The sequence below is a fragment of the Neodiprion lecontei genome, chromosome 1 (genome assembly GCF_021901455.1).
Source record: "Neodiprion lecontei isolate iyNeoLeco1 chromosome 1, iyNeoLeco1.1, whole genome shotgun sequence".
NCBI lineage: Eukaryota > Metazoa > Arthropoda > Insecta > Hymenoptera > Diprionidae > Neodiprion > Neodiprion lecontei.
In genome coordinates, this window is record NC_060260.1 from 24,812,792 (window position 1) to 24,834,022 (window position 21,231).

The 21,231-nt window shown below is 39.6% G+C and overlaps 1 protein-coding gene across 7 annotated transcripts in view; it reads right to left on the bottom strand.

The window, feature by feature from the left end:
* The window catches only part of LOC107227963 (ankyrin repeat domain-containing protein 6), a 92,798-nt gene that overhangs the window by 52,726 nt on the left and 18,841 nt on the right, over positions 1–21,231 (bottom strand). For 6 of the 7 annotated variants that reach the window (XM_046743411.1, XM_046743368.1, XM_046743323.1 and 3 more), the window contains 2 exons: positions 20,305–20,410; positions 14,392–14,490 (listed from right to left, as the gene is read on the bottom strand). In XM_046743411.1, coding sequence (XP_046599367.1) covers positions 14,392–14,490; positions 20,305–20,397 — 192 coding nt within the window. In that variant the 5' untranslated portion in view covers positions 20,398–20,410. The remainder of the gene's footprint in view (positions 1–14,391; positions 14,491–20,304; positions 20,411–21,231) is intronic. The other variant, XM_046743452.1, reaches the window with a different exon arrangement.

Here is a 21,231-nt window from a genome sequence, read left to right on the forward strand (position 1 = left end):
GTTTGAGATCTTGTTACTTGAATTTGTTCTATTAAAATTGATTCGATATTTTCATCCAATTTATCTTTAAAAAAATTGTGATCTTCCGATTCTACTGTTTTCTGGCAAACTAAATTCTTTTTGTAAAAATTATGGTCTTGTGATTCTATTGTTTCTGCGTTATTTTGTTCATGTTCGTTTACATTTTGAAATACAGATTCATTACATTTTATATTATTTTTTACACACATCAAATTTAGATTTTCTAATTCATTATTTCTCGGATTATCTCTTTGATCTACCGATGCAATTTTATCAAATTCACTTATTGCTACACATATATTTTCCTTATCTACTAAAATATTTTTATCAATTTCATCATTTTCTACAAAGATATATTTTAAATTTATTTCTGTTTCTTCATCAATTTTATTCTCTTCTACACAATCAGATTCATTGTCAATTTGCATCACATTTTCATGTGTTTCTGACATTTTATCATCATTATCACATTCAGGATCTTTAGTTGTGATATTTTCAAAAACTGTTTTTATATCTTCATCATCATTTTTATTTTCTTCATTATTATTCTCTTTCTTTGAATTCTTTTTAAATATTTCTTTACCTATTTTTTCATGTTCTTTTTCTGAATCTTCAGTTCTTAAAATTTTGATATATATTTTCGCGTTTTGTGCAAATGAGCTCAACCTTTCCGCAGGTTCCCGGTCGTATGAGAAAAGTGGTGGAGCTATTACTTTACCTTTAATACTAATTGTTTTCTGACCGTAATCTAAAACTACTTTATTAATATCAAGCCAATCGTTACCAAAAATCACACTACTAGACAGATGCGGTATAATTAAAAAAGCTGTTGTGATTTTCTGCGATCCCATATGAACATCAACCAAAATTTGTCGCTTAACCGCTGTGGGCTTTTTCCCAATTGCTGGTAAAACTACTACATTTGTAACTGGTAGTTCATTTAAACTATGATTACCTTTGAGAGATTTATATACTTTTTCAGACATACATGTTACTTGGCTTCCTGAATCAAATAAAGCTACCATTCGATAATTTAACACATTTATTACTACATTTGGACCCTTCGATAAGTTTTGTTTTACTCTTTCAATTTTTTCTTCAGCATTACCAATTTCGTGCATTAAGTCCTCAACTAAATTTGCATAATCCCAACTCGATGTCGGACTTATACACATCGAGCTGTTTATTAGTTTAAATTTCTATTTGGACTGGTTTGTAAATTATTGGTGTTAGTTTGCATTTGAGTTTGTAATGACTGTATCTGATTATTGGTTCCTGAGAAATAAGGTGGTGGATAATTGACGTTTGGTAAATTCATTTGGTTGCTTGTTGATGCTTGAACTTGCGGTTGATATTGCCATGGTGATAAGTTTGTACCAAATTGAGGATTTTGATAAAAGTTGTTTGCAGCATTTGGATAATTTTGTTGCCTACTTGTATTATTTATCTGTTGCTGTTGTTTATGTTGAATTTGCATGTTGTTTACATTATTCACTTGATTGTTGTTACTTTGATTTTGATATTTGTGTTTATTATTGTTTCTTTCTTCATAATTTACATCTAATTGCGATAAAGCTTGTTCTATTATTTTTGTATCCGCCATATTCACAGTTGCTAGAGTATCACGAATTTTATATGGTAATTGTTGGATAATGGTATAGTTTATTTCGAACTGGTCTAGTTTCGGTAATAGGTATTTTGCTTCCTTAAGCTGTTTAAAAAAATATGTTTGAAGTGAACCATCCTGTTGATTATACCTTCTTGAACTCCACTTTGTTTTGACTTTAACTTGGATTGGAATGGAATAAAATTTATTTTTAAAGGCTTCTTTAAAATCATTATACGTGTTGATAGTTTCTTTACTCGCTTCCCACCATATTTTTGCTCTACCTGATAATTTACTTTCGACTATCGACAATTTACACTCTTCCTTCACACATTTTAACCTGAAATAATTTTCCAAATTTTCCAAATATTCAATAGGATTTATAACTTCTTCATCTGTAAACTCGGGAGCTTTGGCATCAATGTGACTTCGTTGCAAACTTACTATTAACTCACTCACCGATATTTGATCGTTATTGGTAACTGGTTGTTGAACTGGATTCTGTATCCGTTGAAGAGCCTGTCTTTGTTGTTCGTTCTGGAGCTTCAACAATGCGACTTCGTTTGCCAGCTGTGCGTTAGTTGCTTGTTGTGCCTGTAGCTGTTCAATCGCATTTCGTAAACCCGCGAAACTCGCCATTTCCTCCTTCAAACGCTCCAGTTCTCCCTCCATCTCGCTTGTATTATTTCGTATTTGACTATTGCCTGCTTTTGATATGTCAGGTTCTGACCTCCTTGGTTTATTTGTGATCCTTGACCTAGTTTTAACAGGTGTTCTTTTAATCGTTGGTGCCATGTACTTTTGAAATTCTTATATTTCTATTTATCGCGTAATATATGTTTCTTACAATTACTACCTAAGGTCAATCATACAAACATTCAACGACGAAGTTTCAAATTTAATCCTATGTTTACTTTCTTTATGTCTAAACTTTATGTTCGGGCGCCATTTTGTAACGGTTTTTTTTTTTTTTTTTTTTGAGGTTCAACCGATACGTTTTGATTTTATGTTATATTAGAAATCTAGATATATTCAATAAACAAAATACATTAAATCAGGAGGAAACAATGTAGAACACAGATTTATTGAGTTTTGGTATAACCTTTTAAAAGAACAGGCAATCATAGAAAATCTCATTCACTCTTTCATTCACACGTTAAAATTACTCAACGCGATTACCGACGTTTTGTATATAATTATTCTGGTAAAATTTTTGTACCATATTAACGAAAGACTGGCTCTCTTTTCCTTTATGCTTCAAATTTAAAAATGATTCTAGTGAAAGAATGAATCTACTGACAAAGGACTCTAAATTATGGTGAGATTACAATAAAGTTAACAGACGAAGATATAAAATACTGACTTAAGAAGGCTATTACAGATTTGTGGCACAATCCACCTACAAATCAGTAATGAAAAGATGACTTAGCTCGGAATATCTCTGATGAAGAGAGGTGGCCTAACGGCTCCGTAGATGATCATGGATGTTGAAGTTCTTTGATATTCCTTTTATAGAATCGGTCTTCACCGATTATACTGCGTGGTCGTTCGTCGATCAGATATTTGGATTTGTTCTTTAGGCTCACAGGCTCCGAAAGATTGGGATTGCGTTGGGTTACACTTCTTGTATGAATCGTCGTCTCAATTTTTTTTTTTTTTTTTTTTTTTTTTTTTTACTTGTTTTGTTTTCCCAAATGTTAACGAAATTATAAGAATGTGAATATGACAGGACTAGACTTTATATCGACCGTTCGCTTCGACCCCGGCTCGCAGAGAGAGAGAGTTACACTTATTTCACCGGATAGGTGATCTTGACCGACGTGACACCTAGAGTTAAGCGTTTGCCCTTTATTTTGAAACGTTGTATGTGCTTAAGGCGCGTACATACGAATTACTTTATATTCTATGTGACTCGCATGTAATATCGTTACACCAGTATAATTAAATTGAAAAGTGATGCGAAAGTGCATGGATGTTGTGACGCCAGCGTGACTGTTGCGCACCTATACATGCTACGTTTACCCAAGCCGGGCACGTTTTCGTTTTAATTACTTCGACTGGCAGGGCATCCGGTCTCGACAGGTGCCACTCGACGCTATTACGGTAGTAACCCGAATGATCTTGAGCGACTAACTACGTATATACTGGCAAATCTTTGACTTGAACGCATGTGAGACTGTAAAGTGAGGATCGCGTTGCGGCTTTCTATTCCGTTGTTAGATGTGTAATTAGAGCCTCCGACAATTTCGAAAGCAACGATACGAGCGGTTCTGGAAGCCATGATGTAATTGAACTCTTGAAAATGATGGAAAGAATTTCAGAAGTAGGCAAGCCAGTTTACAGAGCAAAAGATGGATCGAAGTTGATGGGAAAAGTCTGCGAGCGTTATTACAGATCCGACCAATAATTATTTATCTTCACCAATTTATCGAACCACCCATGAACGTATGCATACCTTGGATAATGAAACTACTAGTGTGTGTTAATGAGATCGCTTCGAAACAGAGTTGGAATTTTCTACCTGCTCGAACCGACGGGGTTCCTATCCATATGCATAGGCATAGCTATCCACCCGAGTGCACAAGACTGTAATATAGTAAATCGTGTCAGCGTGTTGTAGAACCAGACTCGCCCGATACGAAATAAAGACTCTAGATAGTGTTACAATAGGATATTTCAATTCAATACAACATTTCAGGGCCCACATTAACTGTAAGAAATTCATTGTGAAGACCGGGTTTCTTTCAGAGATTCAATCCCCGCTTTGGATAGCACTGTGAAATTACTGGATTATCGTTATACGCGCACGTTACGTTGATTTTTTGAATCGAGACTGGCGATGAGGATCAACTATCAGACTTGTGGGACTCCCAGTGCCAGTGGGCCACTGTTAAAGGGTATGAAATCGTCGTAAACGGCGCGTGTCGCAAGATTTGTTGGTCGATGATGTGGGCAATCGTCGCAATTCCAGTGACCATGTAGAATATAAAAGAGTCTAGCCTGAGGCAAAGATTGTGGATCGTTTTTCTTCACGGCATACACGAAGTATGCGATCAAGGTACCTGTATGTCGATTCAGAGAGACAGGCGCAAGAAACGCTGGGAACGTCTCTAAAAAGAAATAAATCCTCCGTGAAACAAGTTTTACGAAACATTTATAAACCGTTCATGATCGTCTGCCGCATGGTTCGATAAAAAATGATGTTAGTTTCGTCGATATTTTTCGGGGCATGTTATATACGATCCTTGACCAGCGGTTAAAGTGTACTTCCGACATATTCAATTTCATACTGAATTCACAACTTCTCAGTCTTCTTAACTCTCTTTTTCTTCATCTTATCTCATTCAGTTACCTCCAGAAATGTCTTATTAAAGAATTTTTTCGAGACCCTAGATTAGATTATCAGGTAAAAATGTGGAAATGGTGTTATGAGACAAAGGAATAGCAAGTCGGAACGTTCAGATTAATGTATTGTTACAGTATACCTAGTAGGGTATTTTTAAAAAAATGCGATTTTTCATACTCCTACCCCTCAAAACTTGAGTTTTGATAGCTTCCATTTTTGAAAGGAAAAATTCGAGACCATGGGGGTTGCATTTTAAATTGAAAAATAAATTCACCAGATTCTGTTTCATTGTGACAAACTATAAACAATATTTGATCGCAAAATTATTGTTACGAATAAAATCGATCTAAATTTTTATTTAGCAAAAAAATGTACAACTCAAAGTTGTTTAGAATTCCTTATAAAAAATAAGAAATTGGGAATAAAGAAAAAATTTATTTACTGAAATTGTTTCTCTTAATTTGAAATACAATCCCCATGATTCCAAATTTCTCCTCCCGAAAAGTTCGTCATAGACGTTATAACGCAGAATTTTGCTGCACCTCGGCCACCCGGAAGACAACAACACGCTATTTAACAAAAATAAAATAAAAGAATATGTTTTACAATAGCGGCGATACAAAAAAAAAAAAACAACATAATTCAAAATTCGTTCTTCGCGATCCAAAATCAAACAACAGAAAATTATTCGTAACCTACGCTATTTCTTAATCTATCGAGCTTGCAGCTCGCTAACTAAAATCCAACTCAAACTTAAAAAATCTCAAGCGCGAAACTCTCAATTCGAAATCTAGACATAATCAAGCTACAGCAATAATTGCTACGAAACCGAAACTATAACTTAATTTCTTAATCCGGCTACCGAACAGACGGCATTCACTCTAATGCCCGATTCGGTGCGACCGCAAGATTATTTAACAAACTAAAATAAACAACTAGAACGAAGCTAGATATTATTCGAAACTCATATTAACTAAAGCTAAACTAGACCTCGGTAACTCAATTTAAAACTACTTTAACGTAATCCTAATCTTAACTTAGTTCAACTATACAAAATCTACAGAGCTCAACATTATGCGAAACTCAACTAAACAAATTCTTAAACTCAAGCGTCATTTAGTCGTAACCAAAACTCAATAATACAAACTTTGCATCTCAACCGCTACCTGAATAGACACAACGAAAATGCAATCTTAACTAAACGCAATCTCGACGCATCCGAAATCAAAGCTTTCTCAAAATCCTCAAAGACGCTGTTTGCTAATTCGAACACTCCATTTCGGCAATACGCGACCTACACGAGAGACGACACTGAAAAATACGACCGTGTACAGCGGAATTCGGGCTGTACATAAATTTAAAACGTAAAAGACGCAAATGCAAAATAACTATCCGTTATCCGGCAAGCCTTTACTCAATTCCTCTCGAAATTCGATCGCAAGAATATCAGCAGCGCTTACCGTTCCACATCCACGCAGCAAATTCGCCAACCCTTTCGTGATTCCTCGGCAGCAGCATGCTTCGCCAACTTCCAGAATTCCTCACTATTCCAGCGTACGTGAACACGTCGATTACACGCGATCGCCAAAACTAAAGTGATTTCAAAATCGACGGCCTGCCGCAACAGCGATCTCGTGACGTCATACCCGCAAGAACACGCGACAATTGATCCGTTATCGATTTCGTAGATTGCGCAACTCGACGCGCACCTTAGCATCTTAGTATCGCGGCGCAGAACTTGACGCTAGATCGCAATTTCGTCCTCCGCGCAGCTCTATGATGTTCCGGGGGGAGGGGGGGTGCTGCTGCTCCCTCGTCGCTAGTCGGTCCTTCGCAGATTCGGTTGTCAGCTGTTGGCGGGTTAAGCGGGAGAATTGCGTCCGCCTTGGATGCAGGAATCTTCGTTGGCTCGACATCCTTTCTTCGAGATCGTCATTATTTTGCCACCTCGCAATTTTCACGAATTCGTTGCCGACTTCCCGCTTGCTGCCGTTGAAACTCGATAAAAAAAAAAGAAACAAAAAGCCCGAAATATCTTATTCGCTACTCCTCGCGCTACTCGCTACAATGTCTCCTCTCGTAATTTCGGATGCGTTACTCCATTTCTGGCGCTCTTTTGCAAATACTTTGATACTCGATATCAAAAATCCCTTAATTTTGATTTCGTCTAGGATTCAGGGTACCGTTTGTAATTGGCATCAAAAATGCCACGCTACAACGTTAATTAGCTGTTACAATTAGAAATGTCCAATGAGTGACGGCTTCTACTTAAGTTACAGAGCACCCTCTTCGCGAGGATGTTTTTATTTTTCAAAACGCAAGTTTTCAGTGGTAGGAGCATGAAAACTCGTTTTTTTTAAGCACCCATAATACCTATAATATATCATGATAAAAAAATGTCGAGTGAATCGTTGCGGTACAAATATCCCCGGAATAATAGTTTTCCCGTATTAGTTCCCTGCAGTCTTGAAGCGGATCGGCACTTTTAACCATTGCTGAAGCGAAGCTGCAGTTATTGCATTATACATACATACATATAGCTTCGAGGGAACAACCATAAAGCCAAGAAAAAGCGTGGACCGATGGTAACCGGGTTTCTCATAAGAAATCAGATGCGGTGGCGTGCGGCGGTGCATCTCGAGCCTTTGCGAAGTGGAGAGTGAACAAGGAACGTCTGGTTAGCAGGCGATCCTCCGTTTGACATGCGGACAAACCGTCGCGGTAGAATAGACTTAAAAAACCCTGGGCGAGAATTGGGTTTAATCGTATAAAGTACCCCGTAGCGTTTGGTGAGCTGGTACTCTGAGATAATCCCTTGGCCATAGGCATCCAAAGGTCCTGAATGCGGATTCATCCGAGGATATCAAGATTCCGTGAGCTGACGATGTGTGCAGTGTGACGGAAAATTTACACCGCCGCCTAGCTTCGAGTTTTCACCGAGATTTCGCACCAAATGGTGAAGATGATATCGAAAAATTGTCAGCTAAAACTCTAGTTCAGTAGTTTTAATAAGAAGAAGCTGATGTTAAGGATTCGTGAATATTAGAAAATTCGTTTGTGAGTAAATTTAATAACAAGCTCAATGTGCCGCAATTTGAAGAAACTCGTCATTCACAAGATTACACGGAGTATTTTCAAAGTTTCATAACTTTAGCAAAAGTTCCTTGAATTTTGTCAAAGTTTAGCAGTGATTTAATGATATTCGTCATATCTTGGTGTGATTTTGTCGAGAATTATATTAGCATAATTAGGTAATGAATTTATTTTTATTGGGATCATTATATTGAAACGTATTTCACGGATGATGAGTATTTTTTATTTTTTTTTTTCTTCTCTTTCCAAAAATATACTAATTTTATCGTTTTGCCCTCACCCGGCAACATCTCGAAATGAATAAATAAACTGTATAACATATATTCCGTATGCAAAGCAGGTATATTATAGTCAATATTTACACTTTCCGGATAGACATAAATCCGAGAAGCACACAAGTAACCAACGGACGTCGAGAATACGCCGGCAGAGTTTGCCGTCTGGACCAGTCAAGCAGGTATCACATTGTCTCGCAAGTTCCGTACGAATGAAGGTACGCACAATGTGGAGATAGTGGCATAAGCTCGACTCTCTCCGTCGACTCAACGGCTGATCAGGGAGTGAATTCGTTACGCGAAAGAGGAAAAAAGATATCAACTGAATTGTCCCCACACCCAGGTATATAAACAGTCGAATTTGCATGAGGTTCGAATTAAAGCGAGTCGAGCGATGCGGTGGCGCGATTTAAAATTCGTCGATGTCTCAATTTCGCTCGAGGGATCAGGTTTAGGGGTCCTTCGTTCTGCTGCAGCAGGTGAGACATATGCGGGAAAAAAACTTTGAGCTTCGAGAGATAAAAAGTTGGCATCGCTATTCGCATCCTCCTTTGGATGGCGGGATCCGCGCTAAGGAATTCCGTCGAATTGACGCTGGCTCATTATGACGAGCATTCGGCGAAAGGCCAAATACATAAAGCTTGAATGTCTCCATTCAAGCGCTCCATTTCTTTGCCGCTCGTTTTAGGATTCAGACAATATTGGCAAATTTTTACCGTTACTATTAGTGTATAACTGACGTTGAGAAATTTTGCAAACGTCTTAGAAAGAATTACCTCGACATGTTTACAGACGTGCACGGCCGATGATCGATGCGACCTTCGAAGCGGAAATATTTTCTCGTAATCTTGTACGATTTATCATAGATCGGCGACCAGATGATTGGTTAATTATACATCATCGGTTCTGTGGACCAAATACAAGAGCAAAGTAATTATATAATGCCTGTAAGCCTGTAAGGTAGAGGCAGAGAGAAAGAGAGAGACGGATGCAGAGCTGGTTCAGGTTACGCTCACGTCAAAACCTCGGATGCATCAGTCGATCTAAAGACGTATAGGCGAAGTACGTTGTGCGTATCATTAGCGAACTTCTGCCTCGTAGGTTATTTACAAAGTAAACTTGAGCGTTGTAATTACCGCGGAGAAAGTTCGCCAGCGAGATATTCATGGTGGTGAAAATTTAACAACGTTATTTCATCATCTTGTGCTTGAGATGAGGTTTGGATGGTAAGACGTCTCAAGACTAGGAGCAGCTGTCGTTTAGAAAGGTTAATACCCAAAGTGAAGTGTTCTCGATCATAAAGATGTGAAAAGGAAAAATAAATTAAGAAATTCTAATAGCTGTAGGGATAAAAGAAAATTAAAAATACAACACCTCAACTTTGTTGCACACACTAGCTCGTTTTAGGTGTACACACATGAACATGCGTATACATACGTTGTAAAAAAGCACACAGGCCCCGAGTCTACAACCCAAGCGAAGCAATTCCCAACCGATATGGAGGTAAGTAAATCAAGGAAAGGGTTTTATTCACACCGGGTTTTACAACGCTCAAGTTCTAGCCTATATAATTATGGATAAAAAGCAATGCGTGTTATACTAAAGTGATAATGGCGAATCTTCGTAGACCCGGAGCATTCGTAGTCCGTCATAGAAGAGACGATCGGCGTCGCGATGATCCGTGAGAGTTAATTGACGGATTGAAACAAACATGACTCACGGTTTTTTCACGTGGGTAACCGATGCAGCATAATCCAGTAACGGAAACTCGGGCTTGTACCAGGGTTCCATATACGTACACAAGCAATACGCGTAGCTTGTAAAGCCATGTCCAAAGGAATTCCAGGCATTATACGCGGCGGTTCCGACCGCACGTCTCGTGCCATCGAGTATGTAATTATGGAGGATTCGGATGGACGTCGCTAAGAAATAGACGGCCTCACGGTCAGCCCCTCTGTCTATATTTTATCCCGCGTCTTGAAACGAGCACCATGGACCAGCCCATAACCAGTCGTCCATAAGATTGACGACGTGTCTCTCCGGCGATTCGTGAGACAGATTAACGCGGATAAAGGGTGCAACTCCGCAGTTCCGAAGGATGATTCGGTCGGAAATCAGTGAAATGTGCAGGTGTGTGGAGTATCGGAGCCCTGGCGGTGGAATACCGGTGGAATACCGACCTTCTTAATCTCCCTGTAGGGTGCAGGGTCGATTTTTCACAAGAAACACGGCATTGTGCGCCGCCGTTGCGGCGGGCGAGGATCGAGGCGCGATTTTTCACTTTCAGAATTTAGATTGTAAATTGTGAACCCATGCAGGTAGGATTCCTGGCCAACCTTTTACGGCTTCGACGTCGTCCCTAGTTCGCCCAACATTCGACGTGCACACGCTGCGTTTATGGATGCTTCACGCTTCGGTACTGGGGAATTAAATTTAGATAAGGTGATCCTAACTTGACGGGTACGTTCCCGTCCCAAAGAGCACCTTGGAGTGAACAACGTCAGGTGCTAACTCGACGATGTAAATTGATCACCTCGACTTCGAAACCCAACGAACTCAAATAGGGTAGATGTGCACTGTTCGTGGGCACCTTTGTGAAACTCTGTATTCAATAATTCAACTTTTAATCTTTACAACTTCCTACTCCATTCGTAACTAAGATCGGACTTTGAGCAAGTTTTGGATGCAAATTAGGTCTTGGTACTATTTATTGTTTAAAAATTAGGATCCAAGTAGATCGAAGCAGTTCTGTACCATTTGTGACCATAAGCTAAGAATCAGAATTCACACAATGAATTTGGCTGCGACTGGTACTATAGGGTGACGAAACCCTGACACGTACTGTTTTTGTATCGAAATTAAAGATTGACCAATTTTGAACTTTGTAAATTTCGTACAACTCTTTCCAATGACCGCGATTACTTTTCCATCCGGGAGAAGTTCAATGCTTCGATCATCGTGCACTTCTGAGAAAGCAGTCGTTTTCTTTTTTCGAGCAAATACCACGAATAGTCCGACATTAAGGCGAAGCTTGCACGGTGAGAAGAAAAGCATGCATGCACATTGCACGCAGGGAGTGCGGTAACTTTCGCTCACAAAGCGCAGAACCCAGTAGCAGCACATGCAAGCGGGCAGACCGCACAGTATGGAATACAGTGCACGCGAAGCTCTGGACTTTCCACACGACTACCTTAAGAAGACGCACGCGGCGTATGTGGATGTGGTTTACAATTTTATAAGGGCGAAACGGTGGAGCGATGGATTCGAGTTCCTCTTGAGCTCGGCAAAGTCTCCCAACAAGACTTTTCATTGGAAGTTGGAAAGAGTTCAGCAAAGTATGGAATCCGGTAATCGGATCCTTCTGAAAGACGTCAATTTTCTTCGTAGTCGGCTTTCAAGGCAGAAGATAAAGCGTCGAAATTTCAACCCATATCTGCAGTTTACCGCACGTGCAGTTTAACCTGTCGGTAGTTCGTACGTCCGTGCTGCAGCAGGAGTTCCGACCAAACTTGTTCTCCTGGAGCAAACGAGCGAGACTGGAGGAGCTGGGGAGAGAGAGAGAGATAAATGATGTAAAAAGAGAAGAAGGAAATAGGACAAAATTGCCCGTCAGTCAATGCGGCATCGGTTGCACTGTACAACCGACTTCGATACTAAAGATGACCGTGCTCTTGGGTTCCTCGACGAAGATGGATATTACGGAGCCTCCGTCATGCGGTTGCCGTTTCGTTTATCTCCTTTGTCTCTCCTTCCTCTCTCTCTCTCTCTCTCTCTCTTACTCTTCCCCTTTCGCTTAAAAATTACCTGCAACCATTGAACGACGTCTGTACAATTGTCGCTGTTGGCGGTATAAAAAACGTATTAGCATGCGGTGAGATACAGGGTGTCTCGTTCAAGTCGACTCACTGGATTCTGCGAAGGTATAAATCAAGTTGACATCAAGAGACGTGCGGTGTACACACGCATGTCCGTCGTGTCAAGAAATCCAGAGCTACATGTTGCCACGTGCGAAAGCACGTAGCGTGTATCTTCTCGCAGGTATAGGTAGGTACATCACATATCGTACACGAGCACCTGACTTGCGTAATTTCTGTAATTTACATGACGTTTGATTACGGTGCTCTGCGAAAAATTCACGGGATTGCAGGTTTTCCTTTTTCCGGTCACTCAGCACCTCGGCCTCTCTCTCCATCCTATCGCGAACATCGTTCGCACACCGATTTAAAAAATTCGTCCTTCCGTGTCTCGATCTCGTTTCTCAACGCCCAGCCCCCGTCTCTGAGATCTTGATTATCAATCCAACGATGCAAGTGTGTCCACCTTATAGTCAGGACGCTTATTCATGAGTTTACGAACCGCCCCGAGACTTTTACCAAACCCTCCGCATGTGTTTAAGCGGATGGATCGTCGAGTTCTTTACGTCTCGCCTCACTTCCTTCACACGGAGTTCACGTGGAAATACTGATTTCTTTTCGAATCCATCACCATTTTGATCGTGATCTTGAACTCCTAAGTCAGGGACGAATGTGAAGCGACTAAGGGATAAATTAAACGATCAGCGAAGAAAACTCCCGGCAATGCGAACGGACGAGATAAGATTTAATTGTCACTGCGATCAATGAACGCAGTAATGAACCACCAGTATTGATATCAGTGATTACTGGAACCGCTTCTCTTACGGTGGGAATATAGTACAGGTTTACACTGTGCAGTATATACCTATATCGGATCTGTCTATTGAATTTCAAGTTTACCTTGCCTTGTTTCTTCCAGAGTTTTCCCTTCTTTTTCTCTCAAGTACGTACAGAATTCTCGTCACGGTTGACCATACTTATTAATCACTTCGGAAAGAGATTATTCCAGAGATAAAGGCAGGCTATCAAAGCCTGTACATAATTATTCTACATTGCAAGCATTTGTCAAACCGATTAAGCGAATTGATTTACCGAGTAAGGCATTTTATCGGGCTTTGCTTCCTTTTTCGCATCGATTTTTTCCGGTTTGAATCTCACACGAAGAGCGAAACTGATGCCACTTGGTGAAAAAAAAGGTTGCGTGACCTCCTGTCGCGTGCATCTTATCGCTTTTTATCGCGTTTCCGATTGCCATGCGTCTTTATTACCACCCGTGAATATGAATTACAATTACTACAAATAGCTTATTCCTCCAACTAATATATTGTTCAGGCTCCTAATAAAATTTGGCATTTAAACACCCGGAGATTTTTATTTCTGACTCTTTTTCAGGCTCGATCAGTGAGCTCCAGGCCAGTCAAACGGGTCAATTTTTACCGGTTTCGAGTTTGACCAGACCGGTCACGGAGAGATTAAAGATTGCATCTCCTTGACAAACAAATTTGTTTCCCTGTAACAAAACACCTACGACTATTTCTCAAGCGCTTTAATCCTCGCCTACGTAGCTCAACTCAGGAATTAGAAGGTACAGCGAAATTGCAACATCTCGGTCCCGTGATACTCGTCAATGATATTCACGATTTCTACTAACGCTTACACGCTGGACTAGATGGATGAAAGAAAGGAAAATCATTCGAAAAAAACAAAATTGCAGAGTTTTCCAAAGTGAAACTGTAGGTAAACGACGTCGAAAAAAAATGTTGGTGTGATTGAAAACGTGGATCGATTATTCCAAAGTTTCAAACAACAAATTCGTAACTCATTTTCTGCGTGGAGAAAAACCTTAAATTTAGATCGATTGCGCAGTGCTCAGTACCGGAACAGAAGCCGTAATGACACTTCGACAAAAAGCTAATTGCCAGACGATTTTTGATGTCGCGTGGCGACGGCTGGCCGTGAAAAGATGTCGGAAAAAAGGTTTTGATTGGGTGTATTCCTCGGTACGGTCCCTAACTAAAACCTAGACAGATTCCTGACGGATCGCCTCAGCTGCTCGATTACCTCAGCCGCTCATGCATCATTCTAAATTTCTAATCCTCCCCGCGCGCTAATGCCCCAGCTTTTTGTCTGTCTCTTAGACGGGCTGGAAGACGGGTAAGATGATTATTTCTACCGGGTTTTTCTTTTTTCACTCACGTTGTCTGCGGCGTTGACATCGCTCCCGTGGAGGATCAGTGTTGTACAAGCGTCAAAATGCCCTCCGGATGCTGCCAAGAGCAGCGGGCTCCTGCCGTGCTGTAATTAGAACAGAGCCTAATCAGGAGGTGAAAAATATACGTGATTATTATTTTGGGACTGGTAGTTTGGCTCTAGAATTTATTTGGAATCAAGTATGCGCAGGGAGCGGGGTTGAAGTTCCGAATTGGAAAAGTTCCGAAGGCGTCTAATTCCGAATTATTTTGTGGCGGAACTTGAAGTAAAGAAATAAAAATTTTACGAAACAACAAAGTTTCGAATGGTCGGAAACCCGACGGCTCAAAGTTCCGAAAATTCAAGTTACGATAGAGCAAAGTTCCGAGAAATAAAGTTCCGACATATAACAGAATTTCTAAAAATAATGTTTCGATAGAGCAAAACTCCGAAAGTTAAAATATACTCACACTGCGTAGTTTACCCAACGAGTGGATATAAAAAAATCCGACAAACCGAAAATCAGAACGACCAGGATTCCGAACGTAAAAATATCGTAAAATCCAAAACAAGAAAAGATCAAAGTGGTGAAATTTCACCAAGCCGGAATTTCACAGAACTGAAAATCTTGGATCATTCGGAAGTTCGATGTTTCAGATTTTTCAATTTTATAATTTTCGCTGTTTCGGAACTCTGAACATCGGGTTTCGAACCCGACAAGTGTTTGGATCCTGACTTATGAACTGGATATGATATTTTTTGCAGAGCAAGTAACTGTTATTCACACATCAGTCGTGAAATTCAAAATCAAGAATTTCGATGCCCCTTGCCTAAAGAATGATCAATTAACTGAGACCCGATAAAAACGTAGAGTCCAGCTTTTGCGTCGGGAGATTTTCTATAAGCTGCATCTTGTATACGGTATATTTCCGCTTCAGTGAGGCATGATTCGAATTCTCAGCCAATTATTCTGCCTTTCATGATACTCACGTATTATACGCATCTACGAGGGCTACGGATATCGGTGAAGGTTATCGCCAATCAACCAATCAATTAGCAGGGTAATTAATGCCGCTCCCCGTCTTGATGCATGTTACACACATATTTTTCATGCTATTATACCGGTGTAGGAATTCTCTGGTTCGCGCGCTGCTCGAATGCTAACTCGATTTCCGCGGAGTGAGTATTTAATTAAGGAAACTCGCGAATAGCGAGGCTAATTTTATATTCCCTGTATATACATATACGTAATTACGTATGTATTATATCTGCCCATATTGCGTGTCGATGTGTATGTATAGAATCAGGATCAAGATTAGTCCGATAATTGAGATGTACCGTGTACCCTATCTTCGTGAAATTAAGTGAACGTTGTTTCAGACAAGATCGTATAATTGATTAATCGTATAAGGCTGGTTTATTCTGCTTCGAGATTTCCAAATTCACTGTGCAAAAACGCCAATGTCAAACGACTCGCGAAGGTATAGGTATGCCTGTAATTAAGCGTTGGCGAATGACGAGGCTGTTACATCGATCGATTATCAGAGTTGATCACCGCGTCGATGCAAAAGGTTGCATCGTAATCGCTTTCGTATTTTATCAACCCGCGTGATCCGCGAATTTTATCGTAAGCGAGGGAGAGAAAATCGCTCTTTACAGTTCATCTGTTGGACGGTTGAATTAATTAAGTCGGATCGATTAACGAGGAAATAATTATAATTAGCTCGTGAATAATCGAGAGGAGACGAACTTGCTCCAGAGATTCTTATACCACTGCCTTTGTCGCATTTTCTGAATTACGGTTACGCGGCTTCGATCCAAGCGGATGAAATTCTGTGATTAGATAAAGTCGGTTTCCACTCTCAAAAGCAGTTTCGTTTTATCACCGTCTAGCTGTTGACGTCCCCTAATTGTTACCTCGAGCCATGCAGCTCGCATCGATTTATTGATTTATTCATTAACTGAAGTAACCCATGAACGACCCATGAAATTGATTAACGATCTCGTTAATTGATTTACTAACCAAAGAAGACGCGTTTATGTAGCTAATATAGCGCTACCCTGATGGAAGAAAAAAAAACTTATTACAACCAGTTTAAGCGAGACATTTTTAATGAAAATACACCGCGGTCGAGGATTTTTTCGATTTCACGTACAGCTTGAACAGAATAATTTTAAAACACACGTGCCGAGAATTTATCAGTGAGCCGGGCAGGAAGTAGCCGTATGTGCGTGACACGCAACAGAAACACTTCCGGCAGGCTTCTAATGCCCGGATCGGTGTTCAATATTCAGAATTGTTTCCTCGCTTCCTCAACGGTCGTTAATTCCGACAATCTTGCTATTTATAATACGCCATCTGCCGCATTTCGTAAACCAGTAGCTATTATTTGAATTCAATGTTTTTATTTCTCAATCGGAAATGCGTCAACATTTGTCGAATTTCCTCGTGAAAATCACGAGAGGAAATCACGGATGAGAATTTTCTAGTATCTGTGACTCAAATTCAAATTTTCTGAAATTTGCACAAATATGAGTGTAATGCATCTACACTCGAGATTTCAAAGCAAGAATGACGTTTTCTTAGCGGCGTATTAACTCGGCGTTTAAACATGTTAAGCGTGTCGCGAACGACTGCAATTAACAATAAAGGTGGCTTGAAGTCGGTAACGACTGTTGGTACTGTACGTTGCGACATTATTAGATAAAAGCGAGTACCGCTGGTATAATAATTTATAAACGGTATTTGTATGTACAAGCGTACACTTTATGGGAATAATCTACGTTGAAATCGCGCAGTTATAACGAGCAGCCGCTGATGTATGGATATGGTGTTCACACCTTGGTCTAGTCGATAACTCCCGTCTTTTAACACTGTTACGGAATAAGACGAGTAGCGCAACATGGTCAATTAAACGAAGGATTATTTTAATAGATTCATAAATTTCCTAATCTTAACATTCGAAATATTACATAGAAAACAGCAAATAAGGTTCAAACAACGGATTCAATCTCAGCGTAGTTAAGGACATGTTTTGTCTTAAACTGTTACTAGAATAAACATCGACGTGCTAGCTTTTAACGATTTTTTGTTCGACATTTGATGTTACAAAAATTTTATAATAACTTGACCACGAACTTTACAAAACGTAAAACGTTGTAGATGAGATATTTCTGTCGCGTTACCGTACTTCATCAGATATTTCCACTTATCATACCGTGCCCTATTTTACTGTACGAAAAATATTGTCGTATTTATCAATAAAAGCAGTATTTTGTTGTAATTCTAGTCTCGTACCACTTTGATGTATTAAAGCCAAAGCCTATAGCAGACTGTCGAAAATTTTTTGCTTTCTGATGTTCGTGCGATTTACACGAAGTGAGAATCAGCTGATCGTCTCATCCGACGCCATGTTGCTCAGCCGCGCCTCTTAGTGATTTCCGCTACATTCAAAACGAAATCGACCGCACTCGTTAACCGTTGTATGAAAAAATTCCGCGACTTTTTCGCTCCGCGTATTTCTGCGAGTAAGAACGATGGGTCAGTTCATCTGCGGCGTCATTAAAGACGCAGAACGGAGGAACTAGTGCGGCCTGGAACACGGAATCACCCTGGAAACTCGATAGGCATTACCTGAGGCTATGTAATGCGCCAGCTAGTTACACGGATTACGGACACGGCTGTATCTACTCGACCAACCGATGCTGGTGTCACGGTGTCAGTCGCGATCAAAGCTACTAGCTGCATGTGAGAAGCCTTTCCACCCGGCTAGGTATCTAATCGCAATGTTTAAAGGTAATAGATCGCCGACACCAGCTGCTCCTGAGATCGCTTAACGATCCTCCGCGTGGCAAATAGTTGTCGGAACATGGAGAAGCTATTTAACCAAGTATAAATATGGTTCAGAACTTTATAGAATTGAAGAGGGGAATTAACAATGGTACTTGTTACCTTTTTTAATTCTTAGTTTTAAGGTTTTATTGGACGGATATTCCCGACCAAAAGTGAGCCTCGGTGAGAATATTGAAAATTTCGCGATGAGATAAGAATCTGAAAGAAATCAATCGTAACCGAGTTGATGAGATAATTCGATTTGAATAATAATAATGACAAAAAGTTGTTAGTAAATTGTCTAAACAAATATTTGCTCAGCAAATCCCTAGTTAAATTTGTTTTGTTTCCTATATATTAAATTCATTGATTTTTCTGAATATCTATGAATTTTTGGAATTTTTCGTGATTTTCAATGATTTCGTATTCTAAAATTTTCTAATGCTCTAGACATAAAACCATTCGTTCCATGTCTATAAAACTGCTTGAGTGTAATGTTATAACCAATTGATTTTTTTCAGATTTTTATCTTATCCCAAAGTGTTCAATATTCTCCCCAAGACTCACTTTTAGTTGGGAATATCCGTCGAGTAAAACCTTAAATTTTATCGAATTGGTATTCTTACTCGGGGCAGAAATATTTCGCTGATCGTTTACGAGATGATTATAATCCTACAAATTTCCTGTTCGAATCATTTATACAGTAAATTCCCTATTTTCTTCTCATAAATTCCATCCAAATAGTTTGGAAAGATGAAATCTCATTAATCGGCACTATAAAACTTCAAGTTTTGCAGGCTTTCTTTGGTATTAAGAAAACATGAACTCTATGACGGAGTTTTCTCTCTTTTCCGTTACTTAATGATATTCTAAAGCTGGGAAAATTTCTCCGACGAAAAGTTGTTGGTGAAAAAAAAAAAAAAAAAGAAAAAAAATCGCGATGTACCATACGATGCTAATAAGTATATATTCGGAATATTGATGTAGAAATAAATATCGTTAGAGGTGTGGTCCATTGTAAGAAGACACCATTGTCTCTGGCTTAAGATCACTTAGACGTTTTATCTCGGTAAGTTAATCCTCTTAGACTTATACGGGACTGGTAATAACTTGAACGATTTAAACGCCGGCTTAAAGACCGAATCCACAGTTATTACGGGTGCCAAAGTTTCTCCGAGCTTATAATACACTTTTCTAGCGCCGAATGCATACGTGTGACATGCAGCCTACGCTAAGCTAATTTCGTCGGTAATTAAAATACTCACGTATTTATAAACGTATGCGTTGCATTATTATAAGGATAAGCCTTGTGGAAACACCCGTCGACACGGAAAGTGGCTCATTATATTTTTCGGTAATTTGAGAAATATCGATAGTGAATGTGTGTATTCATAAACGCATACCATTCATCGTCATAATTTATAGGTATAAAGGTCTTTTAAAGTCTATACCTATACGTATACCTGCATATATTCCTAAGGATAAAAAATTGTTTTAACAGCCGTATAAAATCGACGAATAAGTAATTTCATTTCCTCATTAAAATTCATACCTCTGCGCCCTCGCTCACAAGTAGGTATTACCTGAAAATTCTTTTTCTCATGCACGAAGTCGGTTATTCGAAATCTTCGCTTCTTCCGCACATATATATGCATATATATATATATATATATATGGTCACGTGCTCGTTTAAAATTACACTTACGCGTTAAGCTTATATACACAGGTATATATATATATATATGCATGTATGCGTAAGTGTAATTTTAAACGAGCACGTGACCAGCACCCTATTAACTTCCTACGACCTCAATTATACGATCATAAAACTCGCCTGATACAATTCGTTAACATTCTTTCTTTTTGAACCCTTCATCGAGAAAAAATGCATACGAAAAATTTGATGTAAGAATTGAAAATCGCTTCCTCAATTTTCGTTCTTCTCCAAGTCTACCTTATTTCCGCGGGATTTCTGCTGCACGAATTCAGTCTCGATACGTGGTACACGACAAGAGCCGGAATGCACGATCGAGGCGGAAAGACAATCGCTAGGAAAAAGAAAGAGAGGCGTGAGTGAAGAAACTGACCTCATCGGGAAGTGGTTTGACGGCGTCGTCGAGGAGGCGAGCAAGACGCGGGGCGTCGCCACGAACAGACGCCTCGCGCACCTTCTCCGCCATTCCTGCCACGCATCTGAAACATAGGAAGATAAAAAGGAAATGAGGAGACACAATGTGGGGTAATTTTCAGCACTGGTACACATGTGTAACAATTAAAATAGGCCTAATATTTGAACTGTTAAACAATTACGGCTGGTGACTGAAAGACCCGTCACGTCCTGAAATTTCATTTCTCGGTTACTCGCCTGATGCCTACGCCTTATGGACCTGTGTAAAACAGGACAATGATACACGGTCCATTGTCCATGAGACAATAGCGTAGTCGGAGTCACTTTGACTTAAAAATGAACCTCCTTTGCTCGGGGACGGTGCTTTATTATTTTCTAACGCGGAGTTCGTTTCTAACGGCCGTGTCTCGCAGCTCCAGGAATGGATACTAGCAGTCTTGTGTTGTCGCTAAATTTACACGTCAATTTATCAGATGGAAAGTCATTTATATTTTATTCTTGTTGGAAAGAATTACGAGAAGATGTTTGGAGGGAGACTGCTTACACCAGATTCTGAGGGTCAGATTTTTCCGAATACGAGTGACATTGAAGTGGAAAATCACAGCATTTTCAATATTTTTACCACATTTTATCGAAAGATGGAAACAGTATTTAATCGATTCAAATGATGTATAATTGTTGAAATTTCTCAGATTGCGGAACATGACAAGGAATTCGTTCCAAAGCACAAACATTTATACCATTCACGATGTTCATTTTTCCATGGATCCTGACGGTTTTCGGTTAAAGAAGAAAATGAAAGTTACTTATTACCCGAGGTGAGAGCGGCGTTGAAAAAACTGTCATAATACTAATTCTTATACCCCACTAAAGTCGATATTTTATT